The sequence below is a fragment of the Monodelphis domestica genome, chromosome 3 (genome assembly GCF_027887165.1).
Source record: "Monodelphis domestica isolate mMonDom1 chromosome 3, mMonDom1.pri, whole genome shotgun sequence".
Classification (NCBI taxonomy): Eukaryota; Metazoa; Chordata; class Mammalia; order Didelphimorphia; family Didelphidae; genus Monodelphis; species Monodelphis domestica.
The window spans coordinates 483,917,891-483,931,866 of NC_077229.1; the positions used below are offsets into that span (position 1 = coordinate 483,917,891).

Here is a 13,976-nt window from a genome sequence, read left to right on the forward strand (position 1 = left end):
GTAAGAGACTATTGAATATGATGAATAGGTAAACATGGGAAAACTTACATGAAGGGATGCACAGTGAAGTGAATAAAACCAGGAAATAAACAAATAAATAAATATACACTGATTACAATATAAATGGAAAGAAAAAAATCCAAAATTAAATGCTGCCTAATTATAATGACCAAGCTGAAGAACAGATAGAAAAGAAAAACAAAACACATCTCTTTCTTCCTTCGAAAAGCCTTTCAAGGCCCAATGCATCAAATTTCCTGCTGTCACACTGAGGCATAAAGGGTTGGGGTAGAAAGGGAATAAAAACAGGGGTGTGCCAACTCTAAGTGATTTGTTGATTGCTAAAATTTCAGTGTGACTATTCATGCCTCAGAAATCAGCAATCCCAATAAATCAAGGCTTCAGTTAATTGTTTTACTGATTGTCCAGACTGAAGAAAGTGTTAATGCAGATTAAACTTAATGAATATAGATTTCCCCCCAGAGAACTATTTACTGGTACACCCCTATGTATCATTTTTTTTTCATTTTGTGACCCCATTTGAGTTTTTCTTGGTAAGGACACTGAAGTGGTTTGTCCTTTCCTTCACCAGATCGTTTTATTGATGAGGAAACTGAGGCAAACAGGGTGAATGACTTGCCTACAGGGTTTTCACAATAAGTACCTGAAGCTGAATTTGAACTCAGGCCTCCAGATTCTAAGACAGGTGCTTTATCCACTGTCCTACCTCGCTGTCCAGTATACCCTTGCTTGAATAAACATTGCTTGAATTCAGCAGAAACATCAGGGAACAAACTTATCATCTGTAGGCGACTGCAGGCTAAATCATGGTCATCATCACTGGCATTTATAAAGAGTTTTAAGGTCTGTAAAATTCTTTTGTTCATTTGAGACTCTCAGCATCCCTGGAGGAAACTCATGAGGACTGCATGCCAAGAAAAAAAATGGTCTGGGAAGCGTTTGGAAAGGATGAGTCAGTGTACAGTGGTAGCCAACAAAAGCCAAGGGCCATTTCATTTCCATTTTTTAACGGAAAGCCAGACTAGCTACTACCATAGGCTTTTAGGCAACTTTCCCTTTTTTACTGCCTTTAAATATTACCAGGTGTCTTTGCAGTGTCTAGTGATTAGAAACCCTTAGGAAATTTTAAAATGGATTGTGTGCTTACTCCATAGACAGCAAAGCAAGGGAGGGGTTGGAAATCAATGTCACGATTGCCCTGGGCAAAGGATGGAGATGAGGGGAATTCCTTACCCGGAGAAGAAAAAAGGAAGGAGTGCTGGCACTGGCCCAGAGTGGCTCCAGTGTTCAAACTGAAGGAGTTTGTGTGTTCTGATATGGAAGGAAGGGCAGGTGCCATAGTTAAATGGAGGCAAAGAACAGAAACATCCTGCCTTTAGATCAGAGTAATGACACTGCTGGGGAGATGTCGCTACTCCCCCGATACAAGTGTAACTACTATACACATGCCTCATTTTATTGCAACTTAAAGATACTGGAAGGTTTGTGGCAATTCTGTATCAAGTCAATCTGCTGGCTACCATTATTCCAAGTCCATGTGCTCATCGATAATTCTTGCAGTATTTAATACTCTTTCATGATCATTTTATCTGTTATGGCAATCTGTGATCACCAACCTTGTTGCTACTATTATAAACGTTTTGGAGCACCACAACCCATGCCTATTAAAACATGCTGTGTTCTGGCCTTCTCTCTCTTCTGGCCTCCCCGTTCTCTGAGACACAACAATACTGAAATGATCCACTTAATAGTGCTATAATGACCTACAAGTGTTCAAGAAAGGAAGAGTCCATCTATGCAACAAATTTTATTGTTGTTTTATTTTAAGAAATTGGCTCAGCCATCCCAACCCATCAACATCAGGGCAAGACCTTCCACCAGCAAAAAGATTGCAACTTGCTGAAGTCTCAGATGAGGGTTAACATTTTTAGTAATATTTTAAAATTAAGGTATATACATTTTTTTTTAGATGTAATACTATCGCACACATAGCACATCACAGTATGGAGAAAACAGCTTTTGTATGCACTGGGAAGACAAAGTATTCTTGTGACTCACTTTATTGTCTTATTGCTTTATTACCATGGTCTGGAACTGAACCCACAATGTCTGAAGTATGTATGCCTATACAAGAATCCTCAAACATTTATTCACTTTTATCTCGTGGCAACGAGGGAACAATTTGAAATGAAAACGTGTTGCTTTACTTCAGAGTGGGAAAAAGCTCTCACTGAGCTTTTTATTAGAGGAAAGAAACAATCAAAAGGCTCCTCAAACCCAAGACAGTTAAAACAATTTTTTAAAGTAAGAATTGTTTCTCTTATATATTATGGAAAGAATTAGACTGTTTAAAATTTTTCTCTATATCCCTAGCACCTAGCACAGTGTCTGACCTTTTTTTCAAATTTTGAATTGGATTTCTCCTATGCATTTGAAATTCTGCTCAAACTCTTTTTCTCTCTCCAGTGCCTGCTCTTGTGTAGAGTGGCTTGGGAGTGAGAAGTGTTGACCTTCCTTCTTCAGTTGGTGGCAGAGCTCCATGCTTCAAAGAAAACATGTCTGCAAGACAACAAGTCAGCCAGGATGGGGTGGTTTCACAAGCTAGGGCAGATGCTATGCTTAAAAAGTTCTTTTATGGTTGAAAAGAGTAAAAAAAAAAACAAACCAAAAAACAAAACTCACTAACCCACCACTAATGGAGATTCTGAATAACACCGAGTTTACGGCCTTGTTTTGACTGCTGTCCAAATACATTGACTGATGATCTTCCCATAGGCCTCAATCAGACTGGGCAGTGACTGTATAAAAAAGCAGTGGCTGTGAGGAAGACATTCAGCCGTACCTGGTCAGTGAGGGCACATCCTGACAAGATGACTGCAGGCACACGGAATGTTTGGGGACTTCTGCCAAACCAAGCTGTTATATTTGAAGATACCGAATCCTCCTAAAGAGATTTAGCTGCCCTGAAATAAGCTTTTTTGCTAAGAAGCTGAAAGCCTCCAGTGGGCTATTTCCTGAACAGAAATAGAAAAAGGAGCTCACTGCAGTGGATGCGGCTCCAAATCCAGGAGATGGTTGGGAGATGCAGGACAGTGTCAACCTGGATCTCCTCCATCTGTCTTCTTTTTGCAATGCAATAATTTATAGATAAAACAATCCTGATATAAATTCCCCAACATCCCACCTCTTTCTCACCAGCCTCCACCTGAACTTGAGCCCTCAGGGAAAGATGGTCCCACTAAAGCACTGTTGGTGAACTGATTCATCCATTCTGGAGAACAATGTGGAACTACAACTCAAAGGTTTATAAAACCGTACATAGCCTTTGACCCAGCAACACCATTAGTAGATTTGTATCCCAAAGAGATCAAAGGGGGAAAAAAAGCCTTATTTGTACAAACATATTTAGAGCAGCGCTTTTTTTTTTTGTGGTGGCAAAGAATTAGAAATTGAGGGGATGTGCAATCACTGGAGAATGGCTGAATAAGTTGTGGTATAGGATTGAAATGAAACATTACTGTGGCATAAGAAATGATGAGCAGGTAAATTTTAGAAAAACCTGGGAAGACTTACTTAAACTGATGCAAAGTGAAGTGAGCTGAGAGCACTAGAACATTGTACACAATAACAACAATATTGTATGGTGATCAGTTGTGAATGACTTAGCTACTCTGATCAAGATGACAGTCTGGGATAATTCCAGAGATGAAATTCTAATTTCATCCCACGATGAAAAACACTATCCTCCTCTAGGGAGAGAACTTGATGCTTATTTTTTTAAAACTTATTTTGTTTGTTTTTTCTTTTGCAACATGGCTAATATGGAAATGTTTTACATGACTTCAAATGTATAATGGATATTAAATTGCTTGCTTCTCATAGAGGTGGGGAAAGGAAGGCAGGAAGGAGAAAGAGAATTTGGAACTCAGAATTTTAAAAAATGATTGTAAGATTATTTTTACATGTAACTGAGAAATATGTCACAAAATAAATAAAAATAATTTTTAAAAAGGTGGTCTCCAAAGAACTTCTACAACATTGTTTCAGTGATCACAGGGTCATAAGTTTATAGTTCAGCACAGAGCCTGGCACATAGTAGCTGCTTATTAAATGTTTATTGGTTGACTGATTGAATGACTATAGCTGGAAGAAATTCTCCCATTCACAAAGGAGGAAATTGAGACTCAAAGAGCTCAGGTGATTTACAGAAGATCACACAGTTTGTGGCAGAACCAGAATTTGGATTTCAAATCCAAAACTCCTTCTACTGTGTCAGGAAATTCTGGGGTTTGGACATAGAATTGCTCAAAGTCGCTCAGAAGGCCAGGACTGCTTCTATCCCTTGGTGGTGTCTATAGCAATAGCACTGAATGGCAACTGAAGTCCTTGGAAATGGCTTAAAATAAAGGTTGGGTTTTATGAATAAACTGTTCCCTGCTCTTTGAACTTCTTTCATTCTAAAGGTTACTGGAGGAAAAACTGTTGTGGTGATTCCTATGCATGAAGACAAAGATGTCTTCCCCTGTGCAGGAGGGGGAGTCACGTGGCTCCAAGGAGAATGATGAGGGTTTGTGCCATAGCACAGTCTATGGGCAGCTGGGGCAACAGCCAATAGAGTCCAGAGCCTGAAGGAAGGACGATCTGGGTTCAAATCTAGCTGCTGACACTCTCTAGATGTATGGCCCTGGGCAATCTCTCTGGGCATACTATTCGTAAGTTAAGGAAAGATGAAGATGGGAGGAGCAGTAAACGTCACTGCCCTGAGCTGGTATTAATGATGTGTGGACCTCAGTTTATTGTGGGAGAAAGGAACAGCGTGCCTGGGACTGGAAAGCAGGAAGTCAGGCAGACGCTTTGGAGGCTTTCCGGGCCTCCTGCTCTCGTCGGGCCTTTTCCCAAGTTGTCTTTTCCCTCTGAATGAGCTCGGCCTGTTCCTGCTCCCACTGCTTTAGCTTCTGCTCATAGTTCTGGATGTCCTCTGTCTCACAGGCTGGCAGCTCTTCCTGTACCAGTTGGGCCGTCAGGGTCAACAGGGCCTCTGGCTCCACTCTGCCCAGAGCCTCAAGCTTGGAGCGTAACAACTGTTTTCAAAAGGGGGAGGGGTGAAAAGGAAGAAAGTGGGAAGGGGGGGGGGGAAGAGAGAAAAGAAAGCAAATTAATTCTCTTGAAAACCACCCATCTACTTTTCTGGAGTCAGAGAGCTTTTCATGGGGCCGCTGCCAAATGGTCATCCCAGCACGGCATGAGTTGCTTTTTCCTTTCTTGGAGGCCGGTGACTTTGCTAAGACGAGCCACACTAGATTTCCTCCTTCAGAATCAAAAATGGTAAGTGGAATCTGTGGGTTGGAGCCCACCTGTGTGATTTCCCCACTGAATTTCAAGGAGAATGAACAGCTACGACCGTCGGCCCTCCCCTTGTGAGTGGGGCCAACCCTCCCAACGAAGAGCTCCAGGCCTCTGCCGAATGGCGCCTGGCAGGCTGGTGTGAGCCCTGTCGGGCCTTTCTTTTCAAATAAAGATGGAGATGAACAGTTGCCTTCTTCTGCCCCAGTAGAGCTTCTTTCAACAGATGGACACCCTTTCAGGACCTCTTACTAATGGCGTGCCCTACAGGGCCCTTGGGTCCCATCCTAACATCTCTTCCCCCGCCACAGTCCACAGAAGGCCCGACAGCTCCTCCTGGAGCATGGGGCTTCCATCCTTGGTCTGGGTCCCAGAATTCCTAGGGGAATACTAGTTGATGAGAGTATGAAAACATCAACCCACTTACAGGTTTCAAGATGGAGAGGGTCTGGGATGGCCACTTGCCTTCCAAGGTAGGTACTGATGGTTAGCCAGGGAAACAACTAAACAAGGGTGAGGATGGGGCTGCTCAAGAACCACGGTGGCCAGTATCAAGAAAATCAGGTAATGAATATTAAAATGGAATCATACTCTGTCCTACCTATAATTGATTTTCATGAGAATTTGCATTTGTGAGAAAGCCTGAAAACGTAGGGCAGCTGCGTGTTTCTTTTCTGAGGACACCCATTGATGAGGAAGTAAAAGAAGTGGGGAGGTATGAAGGCAAGGAATGGACCTGGTAAATATGAGCAGGACTGATGCCAGCCTGGCTCAAAGAAAATGCTTAAAAAAGAAAAAACCCCCCACCAAAAGGCAAAGTGAAGAAGAAAACATGGGTATGAACGGAGTAGTTTTCATCACATACTAAGTCACCAAGAGAAAACAGGAATTATGTAGGAGAAGTAGAAGGGCATTGTGATTCACTGAGTCTGATCACCTCATTTTGTGGATTAGCAGGCTGCAGGCTTCCTTAGGGTGTGTGGGGGGGGTGTTTTCCTTTGGCCTTTATAGACCCAGAGCAAAAGGTGGACGAATGAGGGAGGAAAGAGTCCCAGGAGGGACACATGACTCTCCTAGGGCTACACAGGCAATAAGAAGCAGGGAGTGGATTCCCAGGTCCTCTGACCCTCTATCCAGCCCTCTTCCCACAACTTCACAGAAAAAGTCAATGTTTCACGAGCTTTGGAAGTAACCCTTCTCTGATGTTTTGTCACAGAATCTCAAGATGGAAGAGGCCTTAGAGGTTGACCTGGACCAATCCTTTTATTTTAGGAATGAAGAAACTGAAAGGGGAACTGACCTATTTATGTTCAGTCACTAAGAATCAGAGGTAGCTAATGGTGCAGTGAACCTGCAGGGCCTGAAGTCAGGGAGACCTGAGTTCAAATCCAGCTTTGGACCCTTACTAGCTGTGTGACCCTGGGTCAGTCATTTAACCTTTCAGTGCCTTGGTTTCCTCAATTGTAAATGGGGAGATAACATCTGTAAAGTGCTTGGCACAATGCCTGGCATTTAGTGGCTCTTTAATAATTGCTTCTTTACTTCTGTCCCCTTCCTTCCATTCCTTATTTCCTTCTTTCACTTCTTCCCTTCCTTTTTTTCTTCTTACCCTCTTGCCTTTTCTTTTCCCTTCTTCCTTCCTCCACAGATTCTCTGACCTCAAATCCAGTGCTTCTGCCTCCCAGATATACTGGGGTATACAGACGAAAAGCATTTAGCACTGCCCCTAATAACTAAGGCAATAGTGGAATCAACAGCAAGGCATGTCCGGAAGGGGAAAAGAGGGATTTGTTCTTTCTCACTGTTCTGTGGAAACAGGATAGTTATGAATATCATCAAGTTGCCAAAAAATGATGCTTGTGTCTTGGGAGAACAGGGTTTGCTTCTTGTTCATGTCTCTGTATCCCTAGCACTTATGCAATGTCCTGCACATAGGAGGTGCTTATGATAGAGCAGAAAGAATGGATCTGGAGGGGGCAGCTGGGTGGCTCAGTGGATGAGAGCCAGGACTAGAGATGGGAAGTCCTAGGTTCAAATGTGGCCTCAGACACTTCCCAGCTGTGTGACCCTGGGCAAGTCACGTGACCCCCATTGCCAAGCTCTTCTGCCTTGGAGCCAATACACAGTATTGACTCCAAGACGGAAGGTAAGGGTTTAAAAAAAAAAAAGAATGGATCTGGAGACAGAGAATATGGTATCAAATCTTGGCTCTGTCACTGACTACTTTGTGATCTTAACAAAGGATGCTTTAACCCCCCCTGGAACTCAGTTTCTCTTATCTGTAAAGAAACCAAAATGAATAAGGAAGTTGGGCTAATTGCTCCTTTCAGATCTAACCATTACACATCATCTTCATTATCATCATCACAGATAAAATTTGCATAGTAATTTAAGGCTTGTAAAGTGCTTGCCCAGGAGTCAGAAAGACCTGTTGAAATAGGGTCTCAGATACTTACTAGATGTGTGACCCTGGGCAAGTCACTTAATCTGTCTCAGTTTCCCCGCCTGTAAAATGGGGTTCATAATAGCACCTACCTCCCAGGATTGTTCTGAGGATCAAATGAGATAATACTGTATTTTTAGCACAGTGCCCAGTACATAGTATGAGCTAAATAAATGTTAGCTATTGTTATTATTATCTCATTTTATCTACAGACTTTATCTAACTGTCCTAGAAATTGCATTAAATTATAGTCTCCAAGAGACTCTCCTAACACCTCGGCCCCATTTGTATGCTAACTGCTGGTTGGGAGGGGTCTCAAATGGCTTTCTGATGTTCTAGCTGGATATTAAGGCTATAAGATGGCAATCCATCATCACATCCGGTCTGCCCGAGTGTTAGTGATCTTTCTTCAGCAGGTCAGAAAACACGCCAGCGTACGAGGGCACGGAGCATGCAGCGAATGGCCCAAAGCTCACCCTGGCAAACCAAACTTACTAGTCTAAGGACAACAGAAAGGGCACACTTTGGCTTCCTCTCAGAGGTCTTGTAGAAGCCACAGACACGTACGCCGGTGTTGGTGTCAGGGACACAGAGCACTATGGAGCAGAAGCATGGTGGAGAGGCTGGTAGGGAAAGGACTCCGCTTTGCCAGAGGGCAGGGGATGAGGAGAGAACGTGACTTGCCTTAAACTGGTCCATGTATTTAGGGAGCTTGGACTGCTCGCTTTCTTCTGCGTCTAGCTGGTCCCTGGGTTCTGATTCCTGGGGCCTGACCTCAGCTGCCTGAGCCCCTTCGGAGGGAGGTCCATCTGATGGAGAAGCCAGCAGAGACGTCAGCACCGTCTCCAGCGCATCCAGCTGTGAAATACAAAGACTGTGGGTGAGTGTCATCTCGTGACTCTACAAATGTTCCTTTGAGGCTGGGCATCAAGACAGGTGTGTCCATAAGGGCAAGCGGCCTGGAGGCAGGGGTCAGGAACTCCTGTCAAAATGGGGACGGCATAAATAGTCTTATTATTTCACCTAAGAAACATGTCACCATTCAAGATAGCAAATTTAGAGCAATGCAGGTATTTCTGAGCATCCAAAAATTACGTATCTGGTGGGTTATTTACAGAAACAGACCGGCACTGTGGCATCTGACTTTGCTACAAGCCTTTACCTGCTCAGGGGGCAATCAAACAGCTTTCCTTAGGGCAACGTAGGGAAAGGAAGCAAGCCTACAGCTGCTGGGACAGAGAGGCCTAAATACAAAGCAAACTGTTTCTCTTGGTATGTGAGAAAAGTTTGAGGCTGTAGGATTTGGTAGGAAGTCAGCCCAGTTTCAGATGACTAGTGGCGAGGGATAGTAGGAAATATTATAGGATTTATTATATGTCATATAATTATACATTATTATAATATATTAACATAAGAATAATATATTGAATCTGTGGGATTTTGGCATGATGACAGTCCAATTTCAGATGACTAGTGGTGAGGGATAGGAGGAACTATTATAGGATAGATTATGTATTGTTATATATAATATGTTATTGTAACATTAACATATTATATATTATATTATAATATATAGGATATTATAGCATTGGAAGGCACTTTGGAGATGAGGTCACCCAGCAGTTCTCAAAGTGTAGGTTCTTTCAGGGGGTCCAGGAAGTCTCAAAATTATGTTTATAATAATACTAAGATGTTTCCATTTCTAATATGGTAGATATTGATAGATAGGACCCATGTCAACCAAAGCTCTTTGATTGGGGGTGGGAAGAGTCTTCCATCATTTTTAAGAGTTGTAAAGGTGCCCTGAGACCAAAAAGTTTGACACCAGCTGATCTAGTCCAAACCATATATTTTACAGATGAGTTAACTGAGGCCCGGGAAGGTCAAGTGACTTCTCAAGTCATGCAGGTTCCATTTCCATGTATTTCAGAGATTGCATTAAGAATCGAACATAGCTTTTTAGGCCCCTGTGGACACTTCTGGTTAAAAGCAATACAGAACATCCGATGCCATGATCATTTGGGATTGGATGATAGAAATAAATTTCTGTTGCTAAGGGAAGTGAAGACGACCTGACTTGGATACCAATGGATCTGCCAGGGTTTCTGTTTGCCTCACAGTGGAACACAACTCAGAAAAAATGGGAGGCCTTTTATCACCAGTAATATATCAAAACCAAACCTCCATTCCAGGCTGAGTGAGTACAGAGAGCTGAATCATATTCCTATTAAGCCAAACAGACCCTATAGAATCTAAATCAGACTCCCTTTGCAAGGGAACATTTCCTTGTCCTTTCACAAGCTTTATGGGCAATTTCAAGTCCTTAAATTACCAACACTGTCTAAAGCAAGGTTAAAACAGGAGCACACACTTAGAAATATCTCTCTTTTGGTTTTTGGGCATCAGCAGAGACCCATGATTTATTCATAGCTAGCACACTGCATCATGGTTGTACTAGAAGTAAATTCCCAGAGATCAAGGCAACAATAAAATGAAAGGTTTCATCAAAAATCTGACTTTATGCCTTGGTAATGAAACAAATAAGTAGCTGCTCAGAATGTTCTACTGTTGCTAAAAACCGGCCAAAACATTTTTCTGGTTCCTATGTAATCCAGATCAAATAAGCTTACACCTGAAACCCTTCTCTGGGGGATAACACAAAATTTTGCCCTAGCGGAGTCTTTTGGATGTTTCCCAGCACTGAAAGACCCAGTTCAGTAAATGCTTCCCTGGTTTCTCAAGGGTTGGGTTGAATACTGACTTAGACAGAAATCAACCAATCAAGTCAACATTTATTGTGGATGCCGAGTGAAAGCTGGGGCCAATAGCAAAGACAATAATAAGATGGTTTCTATCCTGGAGGGTCTTCCATTCTAATGAAAAGGTGTCTACAAAAACAGTTGTCTGGACCCATGATCAAAGGGCTATAAAACTGACAGGTCTGAGAGGTAGGATGATGATGATGATGATTATCATCATCATCATCATCCCCATTCAGAGGCAGTTAGGTGGCCCAGTGGATAGAGTGCTAAGCCTGGAGGCAGGAAGACCTGAATTCAAATCCATTCTCAGATTCTTACTAGCTGTATGACCCTGAGAAAGTCACTTAACCTCTGTTTGTCTCAGTTTTCTCAGGTGTAAAATGGGGATAATAATAATAGCACCCATCTACCAGGGCCACTATGAGCATCAAATGACGTAATCATTATAAAGGTCTTAGCACAGTGCCTGGCACATACTAAGTGATATATAAATGTTAGTTAACTGTGATTATTATCACTGTTATTACGGTTATATTGTTATTTTATCACGGAGGGAACAGCATGAGAGTGATTGGGTGACTTGCCTGCAATGACATAGCCAGTAAAATCTGAAACAAGATTTGAGCTCAAGTTCTCCTGTCTCCAGGTATAGTGTTCTGTCCACTTTGAAAATGTTGGCCTCATTAAGTAGTCCCAGTGACAGCTGATATTTCCATATCAGAAAATTAAATATATTGCAAATTGCTTAAAGTCTTATTTGGCTTATTTTGTGGTATATTCTCACACCAAGAGGAACTGTGTTTGAGAATCAGCAGCAAATGGACCAAGAAAAATCATAATTAAGTTAGAAGACAATTAAGTTGTCCACCCATAGCAAAAATTCATCTCCTAGTAAGTGCACAATAGATCTTAGATCACAGAATCACAGAATCTCCAAGCTAGAAGGAAATTTGAAAGAAAACACACACACCTGAACTGGAATCTTTTCTGTAACATCAATGATCCTCCAGTGAGAGGGAAACAAATCTCTTTGGGACAGACCATTCCATGTTTGGCTAGCTTTAATAGAGTGCCTGGCTTGGAGTCAGGGGGATTCATCTTCCTGAGTTCAAATCTGGCCTCAGACACTTAATAGCTATATAAACCTGGACAAAACACTTGTTTGCCTCATTTTTCTCTTTTCAAATGAGCTGAAGAACAATGCATATTCTTTGATAATACCATTACTAGGTCTGTATCCCAAAGAGATAATTAAAAAGGGGAATAGGAGCTGTTTTTACAAAAATATTTATAGCTGTGCTTTTTGTGGTGACAAAGAATTGGAAACTAAAGGGATGTCACTCATTTGAGGAATGGTTGAATAAATTATGGTTTATGATGGTGTTGGAATCCTATTGTGCTGTAAGGAATGATGAACCAGATGATTTCAGAAAGAACTTGAAAGACTTATATGAAATGATGTAGAAGTCTGTTATTACATGTTATGGCATGTAATTGGTAAAAGAAAATATCTTTTCAAAGAACAAATCTAATTCCTTTACCACAAGACAGCCCCAAATACTTTAAGACAGTTAGTTATGCCAATTTCCCCCACTCCCACACTCTCTTAGGGTACCATACCAGTCTTTTCTTCTTCAAGCTAAACATGAACAGTTCCTTTAATCAATCTTCTTGTGGCATAGTCTACAGCCCTCTCACCATATTTATCACTCTCCTCTGGATAGTTTCCAACTTTCCAATGCATTTCCTGAAATGTGGTGCCAAGAACTGAAGACAAATACTCAAGATTTTTCCAAGGAAGAGAATTCAGCAGGACTACTTCCTCCCTCATTCTGGATACTCTGACTTTTGGGGCAATGGTAGTATATATGCTGTATTTATCTCTGAACATGGTTTATTCCTCATGATTACACGTCAGTTTCTTGAAGCCAAGGAATATTTCCTTTTCTTGTCTTTGTATTTATAGGCCCAGTAAATACACAGTGACTGGCACATTTAGTAAATTTAGTAAAATGCCAACTGATTGATCCTAAGGATTGAAGTATTTTATTTTATTTTGTTAAATTCAGCCTAGCTATACAATGCATCAAGATCTTTTTGGATTCCAATCCCCATTTCCATTATACTATCTCCCAAATTCATATCACTCATAAATTTCATTTGGAAGGCATTTATGCCTTCACTGGAGTCAATAACAAAAATATTGATTGGAATGAGAAACGCAAAGTGCCAGGGGTCAGGCCTATAGAGGTCACTCTTTGAGTTGATACTGATCCATTAGCCTTCACTCTTTGGGTCTTGCCATCTCCAAGAGCTGGCAAATCCGCCAGCCTACAGTTCTTTCCACAAGGATGTTATGAGATATCATGAGACAAACTGGCAAATTGTTTTGCTAAAGTTTAGGCATACTTATGCCCTTAACAGTCTACTGATATCTTTCTGGATTTCTCTCAACACTTGTGTTTGTATTTTAGAATTTCCTACTCAGCTCTGGCTTTTTCACCAGAAGTGCTTAAAAGTTCTCTATTCCATTAAAGATTTATTTTTGCCCCTTATAGGATTATCATCCGCTTTGAAGGACATGTTATTTTTGGTTGTAAGCTTACATCTTTTGCTTTTTGAAATGTGTTCCAAGATGTCTTCTCACTTATAGTTGAAGTTGCCAGACCTTGTGTGATCATGAATGTGGTCCTTTGGTACTTAGAACTCCTTTTTGACTGCTTGTACTAATTTTCCTTTGATGTTGAAGCTCTGGATTTTGGTTATGTCATTTTAGGGGTTTCTTCTGGCTCTATAACATCTGAGTAGTTTTATTTATGATTTTGTAAAATACTGGGCCTGGAATTTTAAAATTTTATCAAGATTTTCAAAGAAGCTAACGATTCTTAAATTGTCTCTCTTTGAACTATTTGCCAGGCCATTAAAAAAATATTAGAACCTACTTTTTCTTTTTGTTTTCAGTCTTTTGATTTTGTTATAATGTTTCTTGTTTTATGGATTTATTCATTTCTTTTTGTTTTATTTTAGTTTTCAGGAAGTCATTTACTTGGAAAACATTCAAGAGTTTCTCTTCTAAGCTATTTATTTTCCTTCCAATTCTTTCCTGCAGAGGTTTAAAAATCCAACCCTCCCTGACTAACTTTTTAGCTTTGTTTCTTCTATGTATTCATGTGGTCCTTATGTAAAAATAAAATTTTCCCTCTTTGAGTCTGTTTGCAGTTAAAGAATTATTGAGTAGATTTGTAGTAGTTAAAAAAAAACCCTTCCTTTTTGTCTTTAAATTGATACTAAATATTAATTGCAAGGCGGACAGATGGTAAGGGCTAGGCAACTGGGGTTATATAACTTATCTGGGGACATATAGCTAGAAGTGTCTGAGGCCACATTTAAACCTAGGGCTTCCTATC

At 41.0% G+C, this 13,976-nt stretch overlaps 1 protein-coding gene across 1 annotated transcript in view; it reads right to left on the reverse strand.

The window, feature by feature from the left end:
- Positions 1–1,813: 1,813 nt before the first annotated feature.
- Positions 1,814–13,976, reverse strand: part of MRPS27 (mitochondrial ribosomal protein S27) — a 152,682-nt gene continuing 140,519 nt past the window's right edge. Inside the window, exons 10-11 of the mRNA XM_001363004.4 lie at positions 8,492–8,665; positions 1,814–5,102 (exon numbers count right to left, since the gene is read on the reverse strand). Of these exons, the coding sequence (XP_001363041.2) occupies positions 4,863–5,102; positions 8,492–8,665 (414 nt within the window). The 3' untranslated portion in view covers positions 1,814–4,862. The remainder of the gene's footprint in view (positions 5,103–8,491; positions 8,666–13,976) is intronic.